Here is a 20415-nt window from a genome sequence, read left to right as displayed (position 1 = left end):
GAAGCTGGATTAACTCTTTCATGCATCAGTTTGGTTACTGAACTTTTGTGGTGCATTGCGCCTGGCCCTATCAGGCAGCGCAGCAGCACAGACCTGAACCTGGCTGGGAGGCCAAGCAGGTGAGAGCACAGACTCGGGGGTTAGCTGGGAATCCTGGCTCAGCACTAACTGCACCAATCCTTGACCCTGACACTGGCTCCAGGACGAGACCTCATCTGCACAGTGGGGACAACAGTCGGACTATCTAGCAGCATTCACTGAATGAAGATGCAGAAAACCCCAAGAGCATGCCTGGCTGGTGCTAAGTGCTCATAGGGTCACTTTTCACTGCCAAGGCCTTCTAGCATTGCTACAGGAGCACCCAGAGAGAGACACTAGGCCCTTGGAGCAGGTGAGTCCCCCAGAGGTGTTGCAGCCCAGGGAGACAATTGTCAAAGTGCCACTTTACTTCAGCGCAACGGAGAACACAACACATAACAAGGGGTGGGGGTGGGGTGCACGGGGGAGGGTTCGGAGCCAAAACCAAAAAAGAAAAGGCTGGGGATCCCCATTTCGTAATGAGGACCTCAGAAAGCATGGTATGGGCACTTGTCCTTTTCCATCTGCTCTCTGTTCTGCCTATTCTCAACATGGGGTGTTATCCTAATTTGGGGCAACGGCTGCCTCTGAGCCAGGAACACATGCTCTGCTGAAGCAGAGGGACAGGGTGCCATCTCCTGCCCACCTCCTTGCCCGAGGCTGGACTTATTCTGACCTACATGAGAGATGTGCTGGGGTAAGGCGCAGTCCTGCTCTGGCCTCAGCTAGCCTGCCCATGACAGCAGAGGCAACTCTTCGAGGCTCCCAGCAGGGGCCTAGAGACCAGGACCAAATTAAGGGACCCCCCACAGTAGCAGCAGATGGGGCGAGGCCATGTTGTGCTCCCTCTCTGCAGCAAGGCTCTGGACCTGCTTCTTCCCATGGATGGATTCTCAGCGCATGGTCTCCAGGTTAGAAAGGGGTAACCTTCATCCTTACATATTATCTGGACTACCTGGCACTTTCACTTCTCAGTGCACAACATTAAATTTAAAGGTTTGAAAAGGAAATGTAGCCCTGGCTGATGTGGCTCAATGGACTGAGTGCAGGCCCGAGAGCCAAGGTGTTGTCGGTTCGATTCCCAGTCAGGGCACATGCTTGGGTTGCGGGCCAGGTCCCCCAGTAGGGGGAGCATGGGAGGCGGCCACAAATTGGTGTTTCTGTCTCTCTCTTTCTTCCTCTCTTTCCCTTTCTCTAAAAATAAATAAATAAAATCTTTTTAAAAAAAATGAAATGCAAATGTTTAGCATGCTACCAGGGCAGGAGGTAGGAGTGTTCTCTATGGAGTCATTTTGACTTTATCAAATCTTATTCTGAAAAGCCTGTTTGCTGGGTTATTCCACTGGGCTCATTACTGCCATTTAAATACGGCAACAATTAGATACAAATAAAAGTAATTACAGCAGTACTCATCAATGACTCAGCTGGTTTCCTCCTTCCCATTTCAGGAGGAAGATTCAGACTCGCTTCAGCAATTGCAATACTTCCTAGGCCTGCACTTTATCTGAGGCCTCACACCAGGCAGGGGCATTATGAGTACACAGAGCTAATGAGCATATGGGGACAATGGTTCACCACTGCGGCTCCACAGAAAAGCTGCCAAAGTTCCAAAAGCTCACGGACAAACAAAGCTGAGTTTAAGAACTTCTCGGCTTTCCGCTTTCTTTGTCCACTCTCCTAATACTGACGGTCAAGTGAAGACACTTAAACCTGTTCAAATCTTCAGGAGTTAGGGATGAAGTGGGAGTATGAGAAGGGCAACAAGAGGATTGAGACACCACAGACAAGGAGGCGGCGGTGGGGACAACGATCGGCACGCATGGTTTACCATAGACTTGGAGGAATATGAACTGCTGGACACGGCCTGGCTCACAGAAAAGAGCTACAAGACAAAGAGAGTCTATTCAGTGGTGTGCAGTGATACCAAAGGCACAAGTGGAGAGGAGGAACACAGAAACAGCACGGAAAACACCCACAGAAAAAAAGGTACAGAGGACGCAGATGGACAGAAGTGCTCATTCGGCAACCAGACAAACAGCCCCAGAGGCTGGGTGGGGCGCTGGCAACTCTAGGGCTCTGTGCGGTGAACTTGGGAAATGTTCTTTCTCTCAGTATGAAATGGTACCGCATTCTACTCAGATGTAGGGGGTTCCTCATCAAGTTAGGACTGAATTTATTTTCCCAAATCACAGCCATGAAATGCTAATCTTTTATGTTGAGAGTTCTGAAAATCTATAGAGAGCAACAAAATACCCATAACCAGCATTTCACATCGTGTACCCACTGGCATTCAGTAGATGTCTGTTAAATGTATGAATGAGATCAGGCTGAAGACCTTTGGCAGAATAAGTATTTCCTCGTCTAAAAATCTAGAATGTACCTTTAATAGTGCCTGTCACACACATGTGCACCCATGCATGGTGTTCTTGCAAAAGTTAAGAGAAATTTAAAATACCATGGCATCTATTACATTTTAGAGAAATGTTTCCTTGATGGAAGTGGCCAAATACAAAACGTGTACTTTACTAACTGAATATAAAGCCACCGGAGAAGAAAGGTGGTCATTTTGTCCCCATAATACGCAAGGATGACATTAAATGGAGACAGAAGGAACCACCCATATTCCCTGGAAGGCGCCATGGGGATGTGAGTAACCAGAGGGACAGTGCCACCGAGTGGCTGGCAAAGGAACATGTTTGGAAAGTCTGTTCTTGCAAAGAGGATACATTGGAGAGAGATGCCAAAACACAGGTGTTTTGCCCTGGGACAACACAGAAAGGCTGCGTATCGTTATATGATTCTTTTACACTCTCTCAGTCATGGAGACATTAAATCATCAGGAACGTGACTCCGGTTTTCTGGAGGAAGCATGGCACAGGGTGATATAAAAGAATGGTAGCCTTACATTGTTTCCTTCCAGGGTTAAATCCACCTCCTCCCAAGGCAATCTGGGAATAGGAATAGCGGTATTCTTTCTACTGATACAATCAATGACTACAGCTTACTTTTTCTTGTTTATCTTCCTTCTTGTCTGAAACAGAAACTCCTGCCAAGGCAAAGCCTGGGACCATGTCTTTCACAAAGCACCCTACAAAACCAAGTTTTATAAGTAGATTTTGTTTAAACATCTGAGACACGGATATTTCTCCTGCTTTCAAGTCCAGCACTCTGCCTGTCCCCAGCGCTGCCTGCCACAGCTGTGGAGCCACCTCCACCCAAGCCTGTTTGATGGGCAGAACCATTCTCCACACATTCAGACTCTCATGTTCACAGCCTCGCTTTTGACATTCAAGCCAGAAAGAACATGAAGCACACACAGTAAAGGGCAAAATAAGACAAAGATGTTTCACCTGTGCATCGGCACTAACTCGCCTAGTCATCTGAAAGTAAAAATACATCATGAAATAAATAAGCCAGTTTTGAATCAAGGATGCCCCGCTACTTCTATACTTCTATTGCCCTCTGGACAACCCAGGGAAGCATTAGTCCAAGTGCGGGATTGTGACCCATTAGTGCCTCCTGGACTCAGTCTAGTGGGTCATCATTTGAAATAGAGAAGAAAATCTGAACACATTTCTCACTGCAAGTCATGGTCCGAAGGAAAAGGTTTCCTTCTGATCATGGTCAAGCCCTAGCACAGTACCAGCACATTAGGACTGAAAAGCCATTGACTTGTAGTCCTGTGGGTTCAGTTCAGAAGCAATTTGTTGTGAAATAAAAGTGACAGAGAAAAGAGACACCTGTGGCTAGTGGAAAAAACAGGTATCATTCATACTATTGCTAGATTTCTCTGGTTATTTCATTTGAAGGACACAGTTCATGGAGAGATGATGCAGCTACTTTTTGCATGACTATTTTTTAAGTGGCTGTGGCCCACTCGTGAGCAGTTCTCAGCAGCAGAGGCAAACATGGGGAAGGCGTTTTCTGGAATGTTCACATAACATGTTAAAGTTAAGGATGAGCATCTGGGAGTGGTTCTGGGATATCTGGGTACAGAGTGTGTTCAGATTCCAACACAGAAAGGATCTCACATCCTCTCTAAAGAACGGGCCACACCCTGCATGCCCTGGGTTTCGGTCACTTTCTCAGGGGAGCCCAGGGAGGAAAACTACTTCTCTCCCGGCACCATTGGCACTAGGACCTCTTCTTACCTGTTTCATCTCACTTCTCAGCCTGTTAATGCCACTTCTCTCGGTTTTGGTGACTCCAGTGTGTCCCACCTCATGGATGGAGATGGCAGGGCTGGATGTAGAGGAATGGATAGGTCGCACTGGAGGGGAAACACATGTGGTTCTTAGGAACTAAATAGTATTCACCATAAGGAAGATGTGTGATGTGCTTATTTTTATCCATCTCTCTCCCCGCCTCGAGTATAAATTCCATCAGAGGAGGCCTTATCTATGCTGTTCAGTGCTGTTTCCAGCACCTGGAACCATAACTGCTACACGGCCCAGGCTCAATGTGTGTTTGAGCAAATAAATGAGAACGAACGTCACTAAGCAGCATGTAGAAAATACTTGGAGGCCGTAAAACCCTTTCATGAATTGGTTATTTTAAAAAAAGTAACTTCTTTACTTCTCTCCAAAAGCACATCTTCCTCGTAGGAAACAGACTGCTCGGTTTGTTCTACTCCTGGGAGAACAAGCTGACCGAGGATTAGAGGCAGAGAAGTCGTGGCTGCCCGAGGGTCAGTGCCTTGCTGCCATCACAGAGGGGGCAGAGACGCCTCCATCATCTCACGCCCAACCTGCTACAGCAGCCTTAGACCCACACCTGCCTGCGGCCCTGTCCGCTGCTAACTGGTTCTCCATGCTGTGGTCACAGTGATCACTTTAAAAGGCAGAGTGTGATCGTGTCATTGCCCACTCAGAACCCTTCCAGGTTTAGCTCTTCAGGATAAGGCCCAATGAGTCCTCCCAACGGCACACAAAGCCTAAGGACTTGAGCCTCACCTGCCCCTCTTAGCTTTCCACTCCAGACTGGCCACAAAATGCTGGGCATTTGCATATGTTGCTCCCTTCCGCCCTGCCTCCTCCGCACTGCCTGGCGTATCTTCTTCTGTAGGACCAGTTCAAAGGTCACTTCCTCAGGCAGCTACCTCATCACTTCCTGCATGGCCCAGCTACCCAACAAACGTACCACTGAAGCCATGCAGTGGAGGGCACTGCCCAGGGAGTAAAGACAAATAAGGAGCAAGGGGGCACCTGTCCAAATAAGGACAGGAGAGAGGGAGGAACCCAGAAAAAAAAAAAAACAGTGATTAGCTAGAGAGGGAGGACAGATACCGGAAAGAAGCCGAAAGGGTCTGGGAGGCTCCAGTGGGGCCTGAATGAGGTAAGCACTAGCTGGAAATATTTATCTCAGACATCTCAGGATTTAATCAAAATGCTACAACTATTTCCGTGTCCCAATTTATAAGAATTGAACAATTACAAAGGACAATTAAGAAGTGATGTTATATGTCAAAAGTCAGGGCCTCTTCTGGCTTTCTTTGCAATTACACAAAGTTATGGCTTTCAAGTGATATTACTCCACTCCTAGTTTTGTAAGCATCTATACCTTTACATCTAATAGCAAAATTTTAGTAACTATCTGTGTCAATATATGCATATTGCTTTGATGAGCATAACACATTAAATATTTATCTTGTGCATTTATATTACAAGAATTGAGCATTTGGAAGAACTAAAAATTACTTAAAAATCTTAATCTGAGGGTATGTTTATTGTTTGTTTGTTTGTTTTTTTAGAGAGAGCAAGAGATGTGAAACAGAAACATTGAACGGTTTCCTCCCATACGCACCCTGACTGTGGATTGAACCCCCAACCTAGGTATGTGCTCTGACTGGGGATCGAACCTGCAACCTTTTGGTGTATTGGACAATGTTCCAATTAACTGAGTCACCTGGGCAGGGCTGAAAATTACTTTTGGAAAAGATCTCAAGCACTGTTCCTTCAGGAAAGGAGAAAAGTCCTCAAAACACATCTGATGGCATGATGCCTATTTGTTAGCTGGCTGGCACACAGTCTGGGGAAAAATATGAAGTACCCAATGTCCTTCTTCTTAAATGAAAAGAATGACAGCCCACACTGCATTTCTTTGGCTTGATGAAATAAATTCACAAATGTGTCTGCAAATCATTTTGCTTTATTATGAGGAAGAGAAGTGATAATTGCTTCAATTACAATTAGAGAGCATTTGAGAACAGAATTCCACCAGGACTTGGGTGATTTTATTTCCTAGCACTACACACAGGGTTCCGGTACAGATAATACCGAGTGGGCCAGCCTTGGAAGAAGCAAACTCACTCAGCAAGAAGGTGCTGTGAGGTTGGAGAGGGCTGTTTTCCCGGCCGCATAAAGGGGGCTGGGGTCTGGTTGAGGACACTTCTGTCCAAACCAAAATGTGGGCACTCAGGTGTTCAGAAAAGACAGTCCTTTCATCCTGACACCCTGGTTACCTTACCTGTCCTAACACCCATGCATAGTGACAGTACCTGGGCCTGGCAGGAGGAAGGTGGCAGGCCAGGGTGCAGATGTGTGCACACCACGCCCATGTGGGACCACAGCTCACCCAACAAGCCTATGAGGGCTCAAAAAGCCCGACAAGAGGGAACCCTGCACCTGGGACTGTCCATCTCAGTAAAGTAGGAGCCTTACCCTCACATATCAAAGTGTAATTACTGATGTCAATCTGTACATAAATGAAGCAGTTGCAGGTGATGCTGGACGCATCAGTCGGGCCCTCTCTGCTTCCCTCTGCACAGAGGTAAAATGAGCATTTACTTACTGCTTCTTTCAACGCCAAACTCCTTTCCACTTAGAATATGGTGCAGGAGATTTTTCATATCGAAAGGGCTGAGGTTCATCAAACTTTCAGAAGCTTCTTCTCCTAAAAACAAACATCTCGTAAGTGTCCTAGACGTAGGGCTGTTGGCAGGTGAAGGTAGAGTCAAGAGGGCCTTGAGGGTGGTGACAAAAAATGGCGTGGCAGGTTTCCCTGCTGAAGCTTACCTACGCATGGTTTCAGGGCTGAAATATACTGATCATTGATGATTCTAAAAGGTACTGCCTATGTTGTGTATTTTCTTAACTCTCAAACACATATTTTCCACATTGTAATGGTCCTGACATTGGGATGTGCCTTGTAGTTGATTTACATGTTTCAGTTGGCAGGATTTCTCACAGCAGAGGTGTTATTAAGTGGGGGATGATTTTACTGCAAGGAGCTACAGTAAGGAACTTAGGTGTCGGGAGCAGGACAGAAGATTCTAATCCCTCATTTCCCCGTGACCCATGAAATTCAACACCCTGTGCTGGATGGCCTGGCGGAAGTTACATCTAAACTAGAGAACCAGGTGAAGCAGGAGGATGCATAAAGGCAAAGAGGCTCAGGTTCCAGAGTACTTGGGTGGGGCTCTCCAGGGCTGAACTGCAAGAGGCTCCCAAGGGCCCACCCACACTTTGCACCTGAACAGTTCAGGCTCCGCGCCAGCTCCGTGGCCATCACCTGAATGATGAGTCCGATCCGGAGCCTGAGCATCTCTGCGAAGAGGCTGGGCTGCGCCCTGACGTACATGGCCAAGTAGACCACAATCTCCTGATGCAGACACACATAGAGTCAGCGTTTCAGAGACCACGTGGTGGTGAAGGCCCCTGCAGCCTGGAGAAGGCCACAGTCCTGCTCCTCCCCAGCTAGCTTACCTGTGTGAGGACGGCGATACTGATGTCCTGCCCACTGGCTTCGTAGATGAGTTTTGTGAGCTCCTTTGGGGGAAGGGGCCTAGGAATGAGTATCAGGACACAAACACCATGAAAGATACCTAAGTGGTGTTTCCTCTTCCTCTGTGGAAGATCCTCATTTTCCTGCTGGAAGCTCCCAAGTGACAGTGGAAGACTCTCTTCCTGAATGATGAATGACACCACTTTCCCCATGGCCCCCACAAACCTGAGGGCCCCAGGCTGAAGACTTACGCAGAGATGATCTTCTCCCGAGGCTCTGGTGGCAAGCCCACCGTCAACTGTGTTTGGTGTGACAGCAGGTCTGTGCAGGCCTACTCATCATGCAGGGGAAGGGGTGAGGGAGAGGGGGAGAAAAGGAGAGAGGGGGCGGGGGGAGACAGAGGGAGAGAGGGAGAGGGGAATAGGGGAAAATGAGCAAAGCCAAAGGGGAAGGGTACTGTCAATACAACCATAAATTTACCTTTACAAACTTCATGACCCTTGTTGCCATTTATTTGAAAAAAAATCATGCACAGACCCCAGACTGAGCAACCCAGGCACAGCTGCATCCCTGTAATCTTCATGTTCCCAAAATGTGGCCCCAGGCTTGGCTCTGCAGAGCCTGTTAGTGGGTATTTAATGCCCACCCACTGTAGCCAACACATTAGATTCCATGATATGTCACAAGTGGGATGGACTGTCATGAGTCCTAAGATACCAATATTAAGGGTTAATAACCATATTACAGTCTGAAATTGTCAGTTTCCCCATTATTCACATATAATAAATGCCATCTCCTTACCATAACACTGGACTTTAATGTCCTAGAAAGCAGCTCCGGATTTTTCAGGGCCATGGAGTTAAAAATATTAATGATTATACTATGGTTGTGCAGAAATAAAAGAGCTCTGTTTAGGAGGGTGCCAAGCCACAGAGCATTTTCGTTTTATTTCTTTTTAAACCTTTTTCTCCAGCTAAGGAACAAAAGTAACCAACTTCAGTTTCATTTCCTCTGCTCGCCTTCCAAGAACAGTAGGAGGTCAGGAGAGGAAGGCCCATTCCACCTGTACATTAAATAACTGGTTTCCTTTACAAACAAGAGATGCTTGCCTTCAGCTTCCATAATAGGAAGAGTGCATGGGGCTAGAAAGGACAGAGGGACAGCCAGAAGAGTGGCTCTGACCTCAGCCAGGACCTCCACTTTCTTCCTGAGCAGGCCAGAGATGTAGCGAATCAAACCCCACTCCTGGTTCAGGCCTGCTTTCCCATACAGCTCGCTGAGGAGGTTTTGAACTGTGACCCCATGGTGTCCGGAGAGATTTGTGTCCCAGCTGGGGCCCCTGTTGAGAGATAGAAAATCCCAGAAGTGTGGCCAGAATGGCAGGCTGGTGGGCTGGGTTCTCTTGCAGGAGAGCTCACGTGGCGGCGGAGAGGGGAGTGAATCACTGTACACTCTGCCAAGTGCTCAGGGCCCTCCCACTGCCTCCGAATCTCGGGACTGGGTTGACTCTTACCAAAGTAGGCCTTCTGTCCATTTGACACAGAAGCCTAACATGAGGAAATGGTCAGCTCCAGGCCTCACCCAGCCTCCTCGTCCTGAGAGGCCAGTGTGAGCAGGCAGAAAAGGCATGGAAGTTTGTTTGTAGTGATCCCGGGTAATTTGAGTAACAGAGTCATGACCCAGCTTGTTGGAAGGCCAAGACAACTAGGACAGAATCAAGGAGGCTGGGGAAAGCTTGGCCTAGTAAAGACCAGAAACTTACTTTATTACATACAGAATGTACAGAATGTCTGCTTGGTCCTGCAGGTTCAAACAGTCATTCAGCTGCTCCACCAGCTTCTCACAGTCCACATCACCACGATCGTCTCTGGGCCACTGGAAGTCACCTTCAGGGACCTGGCCATACAAAAGCCAAAAAGCAGAGGAGAAGAGCTGAGCATGTGAACTTTGAGATGGGGAAGTTACACACCAACCCGGTCTTGGAACTCTGTCACTGTGTTCCAGGATTTCAGTGAATCTTTTGTAGCTTTTTATTTATGTGCTTTACTATTTTTGATCAGTGAATCGCTGTGTCAGTCAATGTTTGCAAGAGACTGGACTGACAGGTTAAAATGTATATGAATTTTGTTTATACCAAGGTCAAAAAACAGCAAAACTAACCCCTGATCTTCAAATCTATGCTGGCAGTTACCTTTGGAGTGGAGGGGTAGACATGACTGGGAGGGGCACAGAGGCTGGTTGGTCATTTCCCCATGTCTATTGGCTCAGTGATAATTCATTGAACTGTATACTTACATTCTATATACTTTTCTATATATGCTACACTTCAATAAAATATTTTTTAAAACAAAAACAAACAGTATGTGAATTTTAAGAGCCTATAATTGAGGTTAGGTTAAAATACTCTCCAACAGACTGAATCTTTCTATTCATGTGGGGTAAAATCAAGGGAGATTTCTGGATAAAATGACAAATTATGGGAACCAGTAGGGAACACCCTGGGATTTGTTTTCCTGAGGAATCTTTTCTGGTTTTGTAACCTACTCTGCAAGTAGCCAGGCCTTGGCCGGCTGGTACAGACAGGACAGGGCTAGGCAGTGAGCTAGCGTATTTCCTCCAGTGTGACACAGATTCTGATGAGTGGGCAGAAAGTCAGTAGCCTTTTTCTACACGCAATACATAAAGGTTTGCATCAAATTCAGTGTACATTCTGACACAAAGCAGACTGTAGACAACTGAGTGGGTTCACATGCAAACCCCAAACTTCTAACCCTAAAAGTCCTGGAGATCAAGAAATATGCTCTTCCTTTTGAGTTCAAACCATTTAAAAGATTTCTTGGGGCTACACCAGCATCAAAGAATATTACACTTGTTTTAAAAAAAAAGTGATTCTAAATATTTTACCTGTTTTAGGAGTGGCTGAGGAGAATCAACAAGATTCAGCGATTTACGGTGGGCACTTAGAACTTTAGTTGGCAAAGTCATGGGAACAACTAGAAAGCAAAAGAATAAAAAAGAATTGAGGAGCAGGGAGGATAAAATGTTTCTTTTAAGAGGTACAGTGGTTACTCCTTATTCAATACAAACCAACTAAAGGAATGATGACTTATTGAGTTTAATTAACCACAATTTAATTGATCACATAGCCACATAATGTGCTGCAAGCACATGAGCAGGACATGGATCTTGCTTTAGGGAGTAAAATTTGATTTTTCCTTCCTGAAATTCACAGGAAAATTACATAGCATCTTTGGACTGCAGTGAGCTTCAGAAATGGTCGAGCCCAACCTTTTTTTCTTTCAGATGAGGAAACTGAGAATCATAGATGGTGGATCATTTTTCCAATCATTGACCTTCTCAAAATCAAGGTGACTGGGCTTCCTGTTCAGTATGCATTTCACTTTGCTACTACCGGACACCAGGGTTTCTGTTTTTTAGCCACCTTTTGATGTTTTTTAAAAATATATTTTATTGATTATGCTATTACATTTCCCCCCTTTATTGCCCTCTGCCTTGTACACCCCCTCCCACCTGCATACCCCCCCACCTGCATACCTCCCTTTTATTCATGTCCATGGGTCATACATATACATTCTTTGGCTTCTCCATTTTCCATACTATTCTTAACCTCCCCTAGTCTATTTTGCACCTACCAGTTATGCTTCTTATTCCCTGTACCTTCCACCCCCACTCCCTCACTGATAACCCTCCATGTGATCTCCATTTCTGTGATTCTGCTCCTGTTCTAGTTGTTTGCTTAGTTTGTTTTAGTTTTAGTTTTAGGTTCAGTCATTAAGAACTGTGACTTTGTCATCATTTTACTGTCCATATTCTTTTGCTTAGATAAGTCCCTTTAGCATTTCATATAAGGGCTTGGGGACGATGAACTCCTTTAACTTGACCTTATCTGGGAAGGACTTTATCTGCCCTTCCATTCTAAATGATAACTTTGCTGGGTAGAGTCATCTTGGATGTAGGTCCTTGCCTTTCATGACTTCGAATACTACCTTCCAGCCCCTTCTTGCCTGCAAGGTTTCTTTGGAGAAGTCATCTGATAGTCTTGTGGGCACTGCTTTGTAACTATAGGTAACTGTCTCCTTTCCTCTTGCTGCTTTTAAGATTCTCTCCTTATCTTTCATCTTGGCTAATGTAATTATGATGTGCCTTGGTGTGTTCCTCCTTGGCTCCAACTTCTTTGGGACTCTCTGAGCTTCCTGGACTTCTTGGAAGTCTACTTCCTTTGCCAGATCGAGGAAGTTCTCCTTCATTATTTGTTCAAGTAAGTTTTCAATTTCTTGTTCTTCCTCTTCTACTTCTGGTACCCCTATGATTCGGAAGTGGGAACATTTCAAGATATCCCAGAAGTTTCTAAGCCTGTCATTTTTTTGAATTCTTGTTTCTCCATTCTGTTCTAGTCAAATGTTTCTTTCTTCCTTGGGCTCCACACCATTGATTTGAGTCCCAGTTTCCTTCCCATCACTATTGATTCCCTGTACACATTCCTTTATTTCACTTAGCGTAGCCTTCATTTTTTTTCTCTAATTTGTGACCATATTCAACCAATTCTGTGAGCATCCTGATTACCAGTGTTTTGAACTGTGCATCTGATAGGTTGGCTATTTCCTTGTCGCTTAGTTCTATTTTTTCTGGAGCTTTGATCTGTTCATTCATTTGGGCCTTTTTTTTTTTGTCTCAGCCCACCTGTTACATAGTAAGGGCAGGGCAACCTACGTTGTGAAGCTCTATGTGGGGGAGAGATTTGAGAGGGAACAATGCTGTTTGCTCTACTTTCTGTCAGTTTTCAGTTACTTCTCCTGCTACCCACAAGCAAAGCAGGCCCTTCTGGTGCTGGTTCCCAGGTGGGTGGTCTTGTGTACATTCTAGGACCCTGTGGGTCTCTCTAATGAACTCTCCTGTGAGGCTGGGGATCTCTCCCACTGCTGCCTTAACCCCCACAGGTGTTTTCAATCAGAAGTTTGGGGCTTTATTTCCCTGTGCTGGAACTCCGGGTTTCGAGGTCTGACTCGCTCCCCAGTTGTTCCTTCCAGTTTATCTGCATGTGGATGTGGATGTGGGACCACCCTGCCTGCCAGCCTCCTCCTCTCTGGGTCCTCCAGCTGCTGCCTCAGTGTGAGTCCTCTCTGCCCAGCTGCCTGTCTCTGCCCCTCCTACCAGTTTGGATGAATGTTTTTTCTTTAACTCCTTGGTTGTCAGACTTCCATACAGTTTGATTTTTCTGTCAGTTCTGGTTGTTTCTTGTTTTTAAATTTGTTGTTGTCGTCCTTCTTTTGGTTGTGCAAAGAGGCACAGTGTGTCTACCTACATCTCCATGTTGGCCCGGAAGTTCCTTGATGTTATTATCAATATTTATTCATTAAGCCATCTGTGGCTTCTAGGCTATATCATATCATCTTGGGAAAAAGTAAGTTTTCAAGGTACAGATAAGGCACATTTAAAAGGCATTTATAGACCTTCAGGTTACACTAATGAATTAAACATACATTGTAATTTTACTTCCTCTTAAACCCTGAGTAACACTACAGAAAAAATGTTTTAAAAAATACAAATCCTCAAGAATAGGGGAAAACAGGAGAGAAGGTAATAGTAACATTTTGGAACTGAGAAAGCTAATGGATGAAAGATAACTGATTTAGCCAGTACAAGGCAACCAAACCCCAAGTCTTCAGTGAAGAGAAAACTGAGAACCAGTCAGATTTACATCAAGAGAATCCTCAGAAGTCTCAGGAGCCTGCTGCACTATGTAGTACCTCCGGAACTGGGGAGGTTCAGGGAGGTGGTCCAGAGTAAAGAAGACTGGGGAATTGCTCTGTGAGAAGCAGTGGGCTTCCTAGATTCCTTCCTCAGCTCCACACAGCCTGGCAACTGCCTTGCTCCCCTGACAGAGAACAGAGAGTGTTTTTGAGGAGGGCAAAGGGGAGGATCTAGGGAGTGAGGGTTGACCGGCATGTCTCAAGGCCTGGATATATTCCTTAGGGGGAATGAGGACCAGACCCTTACCTGTCAAAGAGGAGACGAGAGTAGGTCTTAGAAATCTGCTTACTTTACACCCATTTACCCAGCAGGCCCCACCTACATGCTTTGAGATTCCAATGCATGAGCAGATAACCAAGAAACACCCTGCACTGAAGGAAAAACTCTAATGTGGAAGACAGAAACAAAAACAAACTGAATAATTGACTTAGGGGAAAATGGAAACCATTTAGGGAGAAGAAAATGTAAAAAAAAAAAAACTAAACTAAACTAAACAAAACCCTGCCACTAACATTCTTAGAGTAACAAGAAATTATATTGTATGCATAAAACAAAAACGAATGTAATTCAGGAAACAAAGATTTAAAACATGATAGCAAAAAAGCAAGAAAACTAAATTAAGGGAGTGGAACAAAAAGTTGAAGTCATTGCCCTCAGAACAGAGCAAAAGACAAAGAAATTGAAGACAGATGAGAAACAATAAACACTTCTCTGGGAGTCAACACTGAAATCATAGAGGACCAGAACAGAGAAAATGTAGGGAAGGAAATGAGTAAGGAAATTATTCAGAAAAACTTTACAGGTCTATCAAATGTAAATTTCTGGATTGAAAAGGCCCAGTAAGTACCCAACACTGTGGAGGAAAATACACCTAGATTAAGGCACACCACTGACATTTCAGAAGCTGGAAGTAGAGAAGATCCTAAAAATTTTCAAAGAGAAAAACAGTTTACAGTTTGAAGGATCAAAAACTCATAATGGATTTAAACTCCTTGGAACAGTGATATAAGAAGACAATCAAAGGATGCTTTCAAAGTTCTGAAGAAAAATTTCTTTTCAATCTAAAATTCTGTATTCAGCCAAACTCTCAAATGGACACAGAATATTTGTAGATATTTTCAGACTTGCAAAGTCTCAACGATTTTACTCACCATGCACTGTTTCTCAGGAAACTACTGGGTGCCCCCCACCAAAATAAGAGAGTTAGCTAAGAAAGGGAAAGTTGAGACACAGAAAAGAGGAGAGCCAACACAAGGGACAAGGACACTTCAAAGAACTCTCCAGGATGAAGGTGAAGGGAGATTCCAAGATAAAATCTATATCCTGGACATGGAGGGCAACCAGGGCAAATGGGCAGTGAACTTCAGTAACAAACAACTTGAGGGTTGTCATCTCCACACTCTCTTACATTGTATTATTTTCTTAACTTACTAAAACTATTCTAGAATGTGCTTCACCAAAGGAATAACTTGAGAAAGAGGAACATGCTAGATTCAAGAACCAGGGAACCCAGCTGAAGGATAAGCAAAGGAGTTGCCAAGGATTATGGTAAAGAGAAGTCCCAGGACAGCTACATGCAAAAAAATGAAACTCGAGCACCAACTTACACCATACACCAAAATAAATTCAAGGTGGATAAAAGACTTAAATATAAGCCGTGAAACCATTAAAGCCCTAGAGGAGAGCATTGGCAGGAAAATCTCAGATATTCAACGCAGCAATATTTTTACTGATACGTCCCCTAGAGCAAGGGACATGAAAGAATAAACAAATGGGATCTCACCAAACTTAAAAGGTTCTGCATGGCCAAGGAAAACAGTATCAAGATAAAAAGAGAAGCAACAGTTCGGGAAAACATATTTGCCAATGACACCTCAGACAAAGGTTTAATCTCCAAAATATACAAAGAACTCATATGACTTCACTCAAATAAGACAAGCAACCCAATTAAAAAATGGGCAAAGGACTTGAACAGACACTTCACCAAGGAGGACATACAGAGGATCCACAGACACATGAAAAGATGCTTGATATCACTGGCTATCAGAGAGATGCAAATCAAAACCACAATGAGATACCACTTAACACCAGTCAGAATGGCCATCATAAACAAAGAAACAAACAAGTGGTGGAGAGGTTGTGGGGAAAAGGGGACCCTAGTTCACTGTTGGTGGGATTCCAGACTGGTACAACCACTATGGAAAACAGTATGGAATTTTCTCAGAAAACTAAAAATGAACGTGCCTTTTGACCCAGCAATTCCACTCTTAGGAGTATATCCTAAGAACCCTGAAGCACCAATCCAAAAGAACCTATGCACCCCAATGTTCACAGCAGCACAATTTACGATAGCCAAGAGTTGAAAGCAACCTAGATGCCCATCGGTCAATGACTGGATCAAAAAACTATGGTACATTTACACAGTGGAATTCTATGCTGCAGAAAGGAAGAAGGAGCTCCTACCCTTTGCAACATCATGGATGGAACTGGAAAGCATTATGCTGAGCGAAATAAGCCAGGCGGTGAAAGACAAATACCATATGATATCACTGTTAACAGGAATCTAAACAACAAAACAAACAAGCAAGCAAAATGTAACCAAAGACACTGAAATACAGAATGTGCTGACAGGGTCCAGAGGGGAGAGGGGAGAGAATCACAGGGGAAAAGGGGAAGGACTCACATGAACAAGTATAAAGGACACAAAGACAATAACTAAGGTGGGGGGCGGAGATGGGGAGCACTGGGGGAGGGCAGGGATGGGAATACAAGAAAGAAAACTGTACTTGAACAAGAGTTAAATAAAAATTAAAAAAAAAAAAGAGAGAAGTCCCAGGCATGCAACAGGCTCAATCAGCCAGACGGAAGGAGACTTGTGGATTCTAAGAAAAGTTGTAAAACTAATAAATTCCTAGATATGGTTGACCTGGTAGAAATTTGTACTGAGAGGCCATTGGAAGGTGTAAAAATGAAGCAAGGCAGATGAAAAGAGAGGGCAAGTATTAGCTTTAGGAAAAAAGTAAAAATAATATTTGCATACACACAATAATATAAAAAGTGAGTACTGTTTTTTATTTATTTTTATAGAGAAGGAAAAGGAGGGAGAAAGAGACGAAAAGAAAAATATGTATATGCTAGAGAAACATTGATGTGCGAGAGAAACATTGATGTTCAAGACAAACTTAGACCAGCTGCCTCTCGCACACCCCCAGCCAGAGACCTGGCCTGCAACCCAGGCATGTGTCCTGGCTGGGACGCAAACCAGAGATCTTTTGGTTTACAGGACAATGCCCAGCCCACTGAGCTATACCAGTCAGTGTTAGAGTGAGTACTGATTTAACTAAGCTTTGATACAACTACATTGGCAGGTTAGGGGAAGCAAGGCAGAGGAGTGGTGATTTAAGACACCTAAATCTTCACCTCAAGAGAAAAGTCATAGATACTGAATAAAGTCAATGCAGCAAAAGTCTGCAGCATGCATACATTCTTTTAGAATTATTTTAGAAATATAGAGATAGGTGAATGCCAGAAGAAACAATGAACAGTTGAAAGTGGTTGCCTCTAAGAAGGACTGGGGGCAGTGGCAGGGGGCGGGGGGTGGGGGGGTTGAGGCAGGAAACACCTGCCCTTTGCCTTTTCAGATTCTCTGACTTCTAAATTATGCTCAAGCGTTACTCAGATTTTAAACAAGTTATTTTAACAGGCAGAAAAGAGTTAATAACATACATGGACTTTCCAAACCCTTTGCTTTTGCCATCACAGAAAGTATGTCCCGGGTGGAGTGGATGGCACTGAAAACATGGCTGTCTTCTGAAGTCTTCTGACGAAGAGGGGGCAGATAGCACTTCAAGGATGTGCTTTGCAGGAGGTGGTTGATATACTGGTCAAGTTCGTCCTGGCTTTCTGTAATTGGATAGGCAAGCAAAAGAGCCAATGAAAATAAACTGCAGAAATATTCGAAAGACATAAGGGTGATTTTGTGTAGCACGCAGCATTGAGTAAATTTAGTGGAAGACAATATTTTGATCTGGATACTTGCACCCCCACCCACCCTGACAGAACAAAGAGATTTATATAGATAATGTACGTGTTTCTAAAGTTACTATTTGGAAAAACGTCATCCTAGGAAAAGAAAATACAGGTCAAGGTAGCACGGCATCCAAACATGAACTGAATATGTTAAGAGAACCTGAGGGCCCGCAGCTGACATCTGATCTTTTCGTTTTAATTTGTCATGAGTGAGCTAAGCATTATGGATGGGACCTCCAGTTCCCAGCCCAAGTACTAGTCAAAAGAAAAAATCAGGTCATTCAACCCCAAATCCTATTCAGTCTGAGAAACGTTATATACATAGGATTTCAGCGAAACCCTATCCAGCCAAACGTAGATAATTAATACTACCATTCTTCTGAAAATTCAAGCCCAGTGTTTCCGTCTTCAGAATACATTTTGTGAAAAGTTCTCATTCCTGAAACTCTTTGTCCCTCTAGGTTTAAAAAAGCCCCCCCTTTTCAGTCTAGATTTCTAAGTGGCATTTTATTCACTGTAATGCCTGCAAGTTTCCAATGCCTTTTTTATGTTAACTATAAATCATTTTTGGTGCTTGTGTGTCAGTGCAATTTTACCACAATGCTAAGGGTTGAATTTAGTCAATGAACTGCCTGCTAAGGTATGCCTAGCTATACCTTCATTGTAGGTGTCTTCCAAATAGTCTTCCAAATCTGAATCGCTATTAGGACTGAACCTCCCTTCGCTGGCATCATCATCAAATAATTTCTCATCACAGTCTGGATCCAGGAAGGTCAGATACGTGTAGAAAGAGGTGGTGAGAAATTCCGCAAGGCTCCCGAATTTTACTCTGCCAAGGAGACACTGTATTAGAGATACAGCTGCATGTGGACAAACTTTCACTAATGAAATCATGGAGAGACTTTTCAACAACCAGGTGGCACTTCTGCCAGTCTCAATAAATACGTCACTCTGCAGTAGTCGGCCAAGAAATTCAAATGAAAATTCAATAGCAAGTATTAAGTGGAAGCACACAGCATATTAACAGCCAAAATGAATCATGCTAATTTCTAATTCCCTAACCCAACACAAATAGAAATTTACTTTACTGAACCAACCAAAGTTTTACAAAACATGTTGGCAAACCGTTTCTAACCAGAACCATCCTTTAGGGCAAGGGTGTCCAACTCATTTTTGGGGGGGGGGCATATCAGCCTCACGGGTGCCTTCAAAGGGCCAAATGTAATTCCACCTCCTTAACAGTTAAGGAGTAGTTACATGTATACAGTCCTAAGGTTATTTTGGCCCTCTGAAGGCAACCTCGAGGCTGATGTGGCCCCCAGTGAAAATTAGTCTGACACCCCTGCTTTAGAAGGTTTTTGCCCTAAAATGACTGGACCAGAACAAAACCGTAAGCAATGATTCCCTGAGTGCACTTGTGCCATCATTTGAGTCCCTGCCATGCAGCAGGGTCACACAGGTGCAGGTGGGCATGTCTTAGAGCCCAAGTTCTGTCTAGAAGGTATATGATGGGTGGGCCCTCCCCAGACCAGAGCAGATGCTCAGAGTGGCCCTAGTATATCACCAGGTAAGGAAAGCTTCCACTGAAAACTGGGAACTGCGTTTGGCAGTGTGGGGTCCCGCTGCAAAGGCAGCAGCGTCTGAGATCTGCAGGTCTACCCCAAGGTTTGGGGAGTAGTGGCATGTCCACCACACAGAAAGCAAGCTTGATCTGTGAGCTTTTTAAAATGTTAGATCTGGAGAGAAAACAGTAAGACGCCTGGGAGCTACACGCATCAGATAATGACTTCGTTGAAAAGGCTGAGGGAACCATTTAAGGGGTGAATTAAAGCGGAGGATGCAAATGAATTCATAGGTGCTTGAGCTTCAGTGGGCAAATGGACTACATCATAAACATGGCCTGAGGGTGAGAAAAGCCTTCCCTTGGTAGAGCGATAACTTTCCCCTCCTAGAACCGTACAGTAGGCTCTAGCAAAGGTTTTGCCCTGAGGGTAGGGACAGGGGCGGGTGAGGTGGAGGCAGGAAAGGAGACAATGGAAAGTTTCCCTCTGATGAAGTTGAAAGGAGTCAGGTCCAAGGCGAAAGGCAGCAATCTGATAGCAAGCTGCTTCAGTTGGGTCCAAGCGGTAGAGATCGCCACCTAGAGTTCAGCTTTTTAAAGATCCTCAGACATAAAGGAAAAGGCAAAATGAGATTCAACTGTAACTACTGAAGAACTTAGTAGGAAAGGCAGCCAGTGGAGCCTAGGCATTCATGTTTTATTGCCTGGTTCTCTGAATCACTGCCATACTCTATAAACGGGAGGCCCTCCTGATTCCTGTAAGCCCCCCAGCTCCACATGGGGTTAGAGACTGGTTTCTGGATTCACACATTTTTACATATTTACTCTGTACCTATTTGTGCCTTGGCTCTTGAGGCAATAGCTCCTTCTCCATAAAGTGGGAATACAGCCCACGTGACAAAGTGAAGAGTAAATGTGACAACGCATACAAAGCCACAAAGAACACACTGCAAGTGCTCAATTAATGGCAGACAGTGTCCCTTTGACAATGATTATATTTCAATTAAAGAGTTTATTCTGAAAAACACTTAATAATGTGTGTATGGGATTTTCTCTCAGTTATGATGCTGTACATAGGGTGGTAACTTATCCAAACTGGAGGTAAAAATGTATGAATGTGGGTGCCAACTGCAGGTATGACAAAGTGCTGGGGACACTCTCACTGACAGAGAGAGGCCAGAAGCTCGAAGCGAGGGTCACTTCAAGTGGTCACTTCAAGGGTCACTTCAAGTCCACCGGAGAACTCGCAGTGA

General features: G+C 44.4%; 1 protein-coding gene across 4 annotated transcripts in view; it reads right to left on the bottom strand.

Moving 5' to 3' along the window:
• The window catches only part of PHKA2 (phosphorylase kinase regulatory subunit alpha 2), a 66932-nt gene that overhangs the window by 9519 nt on the left and 36998 nt on the right, over nucleotides 1-20415 (bottom strand). For 2 of the 4 annotated variants that reach the window (XM_037046257.1, XM_037046258.1), the window contains 12 exons: nucleotides 18258-18430; nucleotides 17299-17475; nucleotides 10705-10793; nucleotides 9563-9696; nucleotides 8983-9139; nucleotides 8052-8131; nucleotides 7782-7860; nucleotides 7548-7677; nucleotides 6868-6969; nucleotides 4230-4348; nucleotides 3429-3458; nucleotides 1907-1960 (listed from right to left, as the gene is read on the bottom strand). In XM_037046257.1, coding sequence (XP_036902152.1) covers nucleotides 1907-1960; nucleotides 3429-3458; nucleotides 4230-4348; nucleotides 6868-6969; nucleotides 7548-7677; nucleotides 7782-7860; nucleotides 8052-8131; nucleotides 8983-9139; nucleotides 9563-9696; nucleotides 10705-10793; nucleotides 17299-17475; nucleotides 18258-18430 — 1324 coding nt within the window. The remainder of the gene's footprint in view (nucleotides 1-1906; nucleotides 1961-3428; nucleotides 3459-4229; nucleotides 4349-6867; nucleotides 6970-7547; nucleotides 7678-7781; nucleotides 7861-8051; nucleotides 8132-8982; nucleotides 9140-9562; nucleotides 9697-10704; nucleotides 10794-17298; nucleotides 17476-18257; nucleotides 18431-20415) is intronic. The other 2 variants (XM_037046259.1, XM_037046260.1) reach the window with 2 other exon arrangements.

This window comes from Sturnira hondurensis, unplaced genomic scaffold (assembly GCF_014824575.4).
Source record: "Sturnira hondurensis isolate 20B ecotype Veracruz unplaced genomic scaffold, ASM1482457v3 Scaffold0005220, whole genome shotgun sequence".
Lineage (NCBI taxonomy): Eukaryota > Metazoa > Chordata > Mammalia > Chiroptera > Phyllostomidae > Sturnira > Sturnira hondurensis.
Note: the sequence above shows the minus strand (reverse complement) of the source record. Positions and strands in the feature narration are given on the sequence as shown.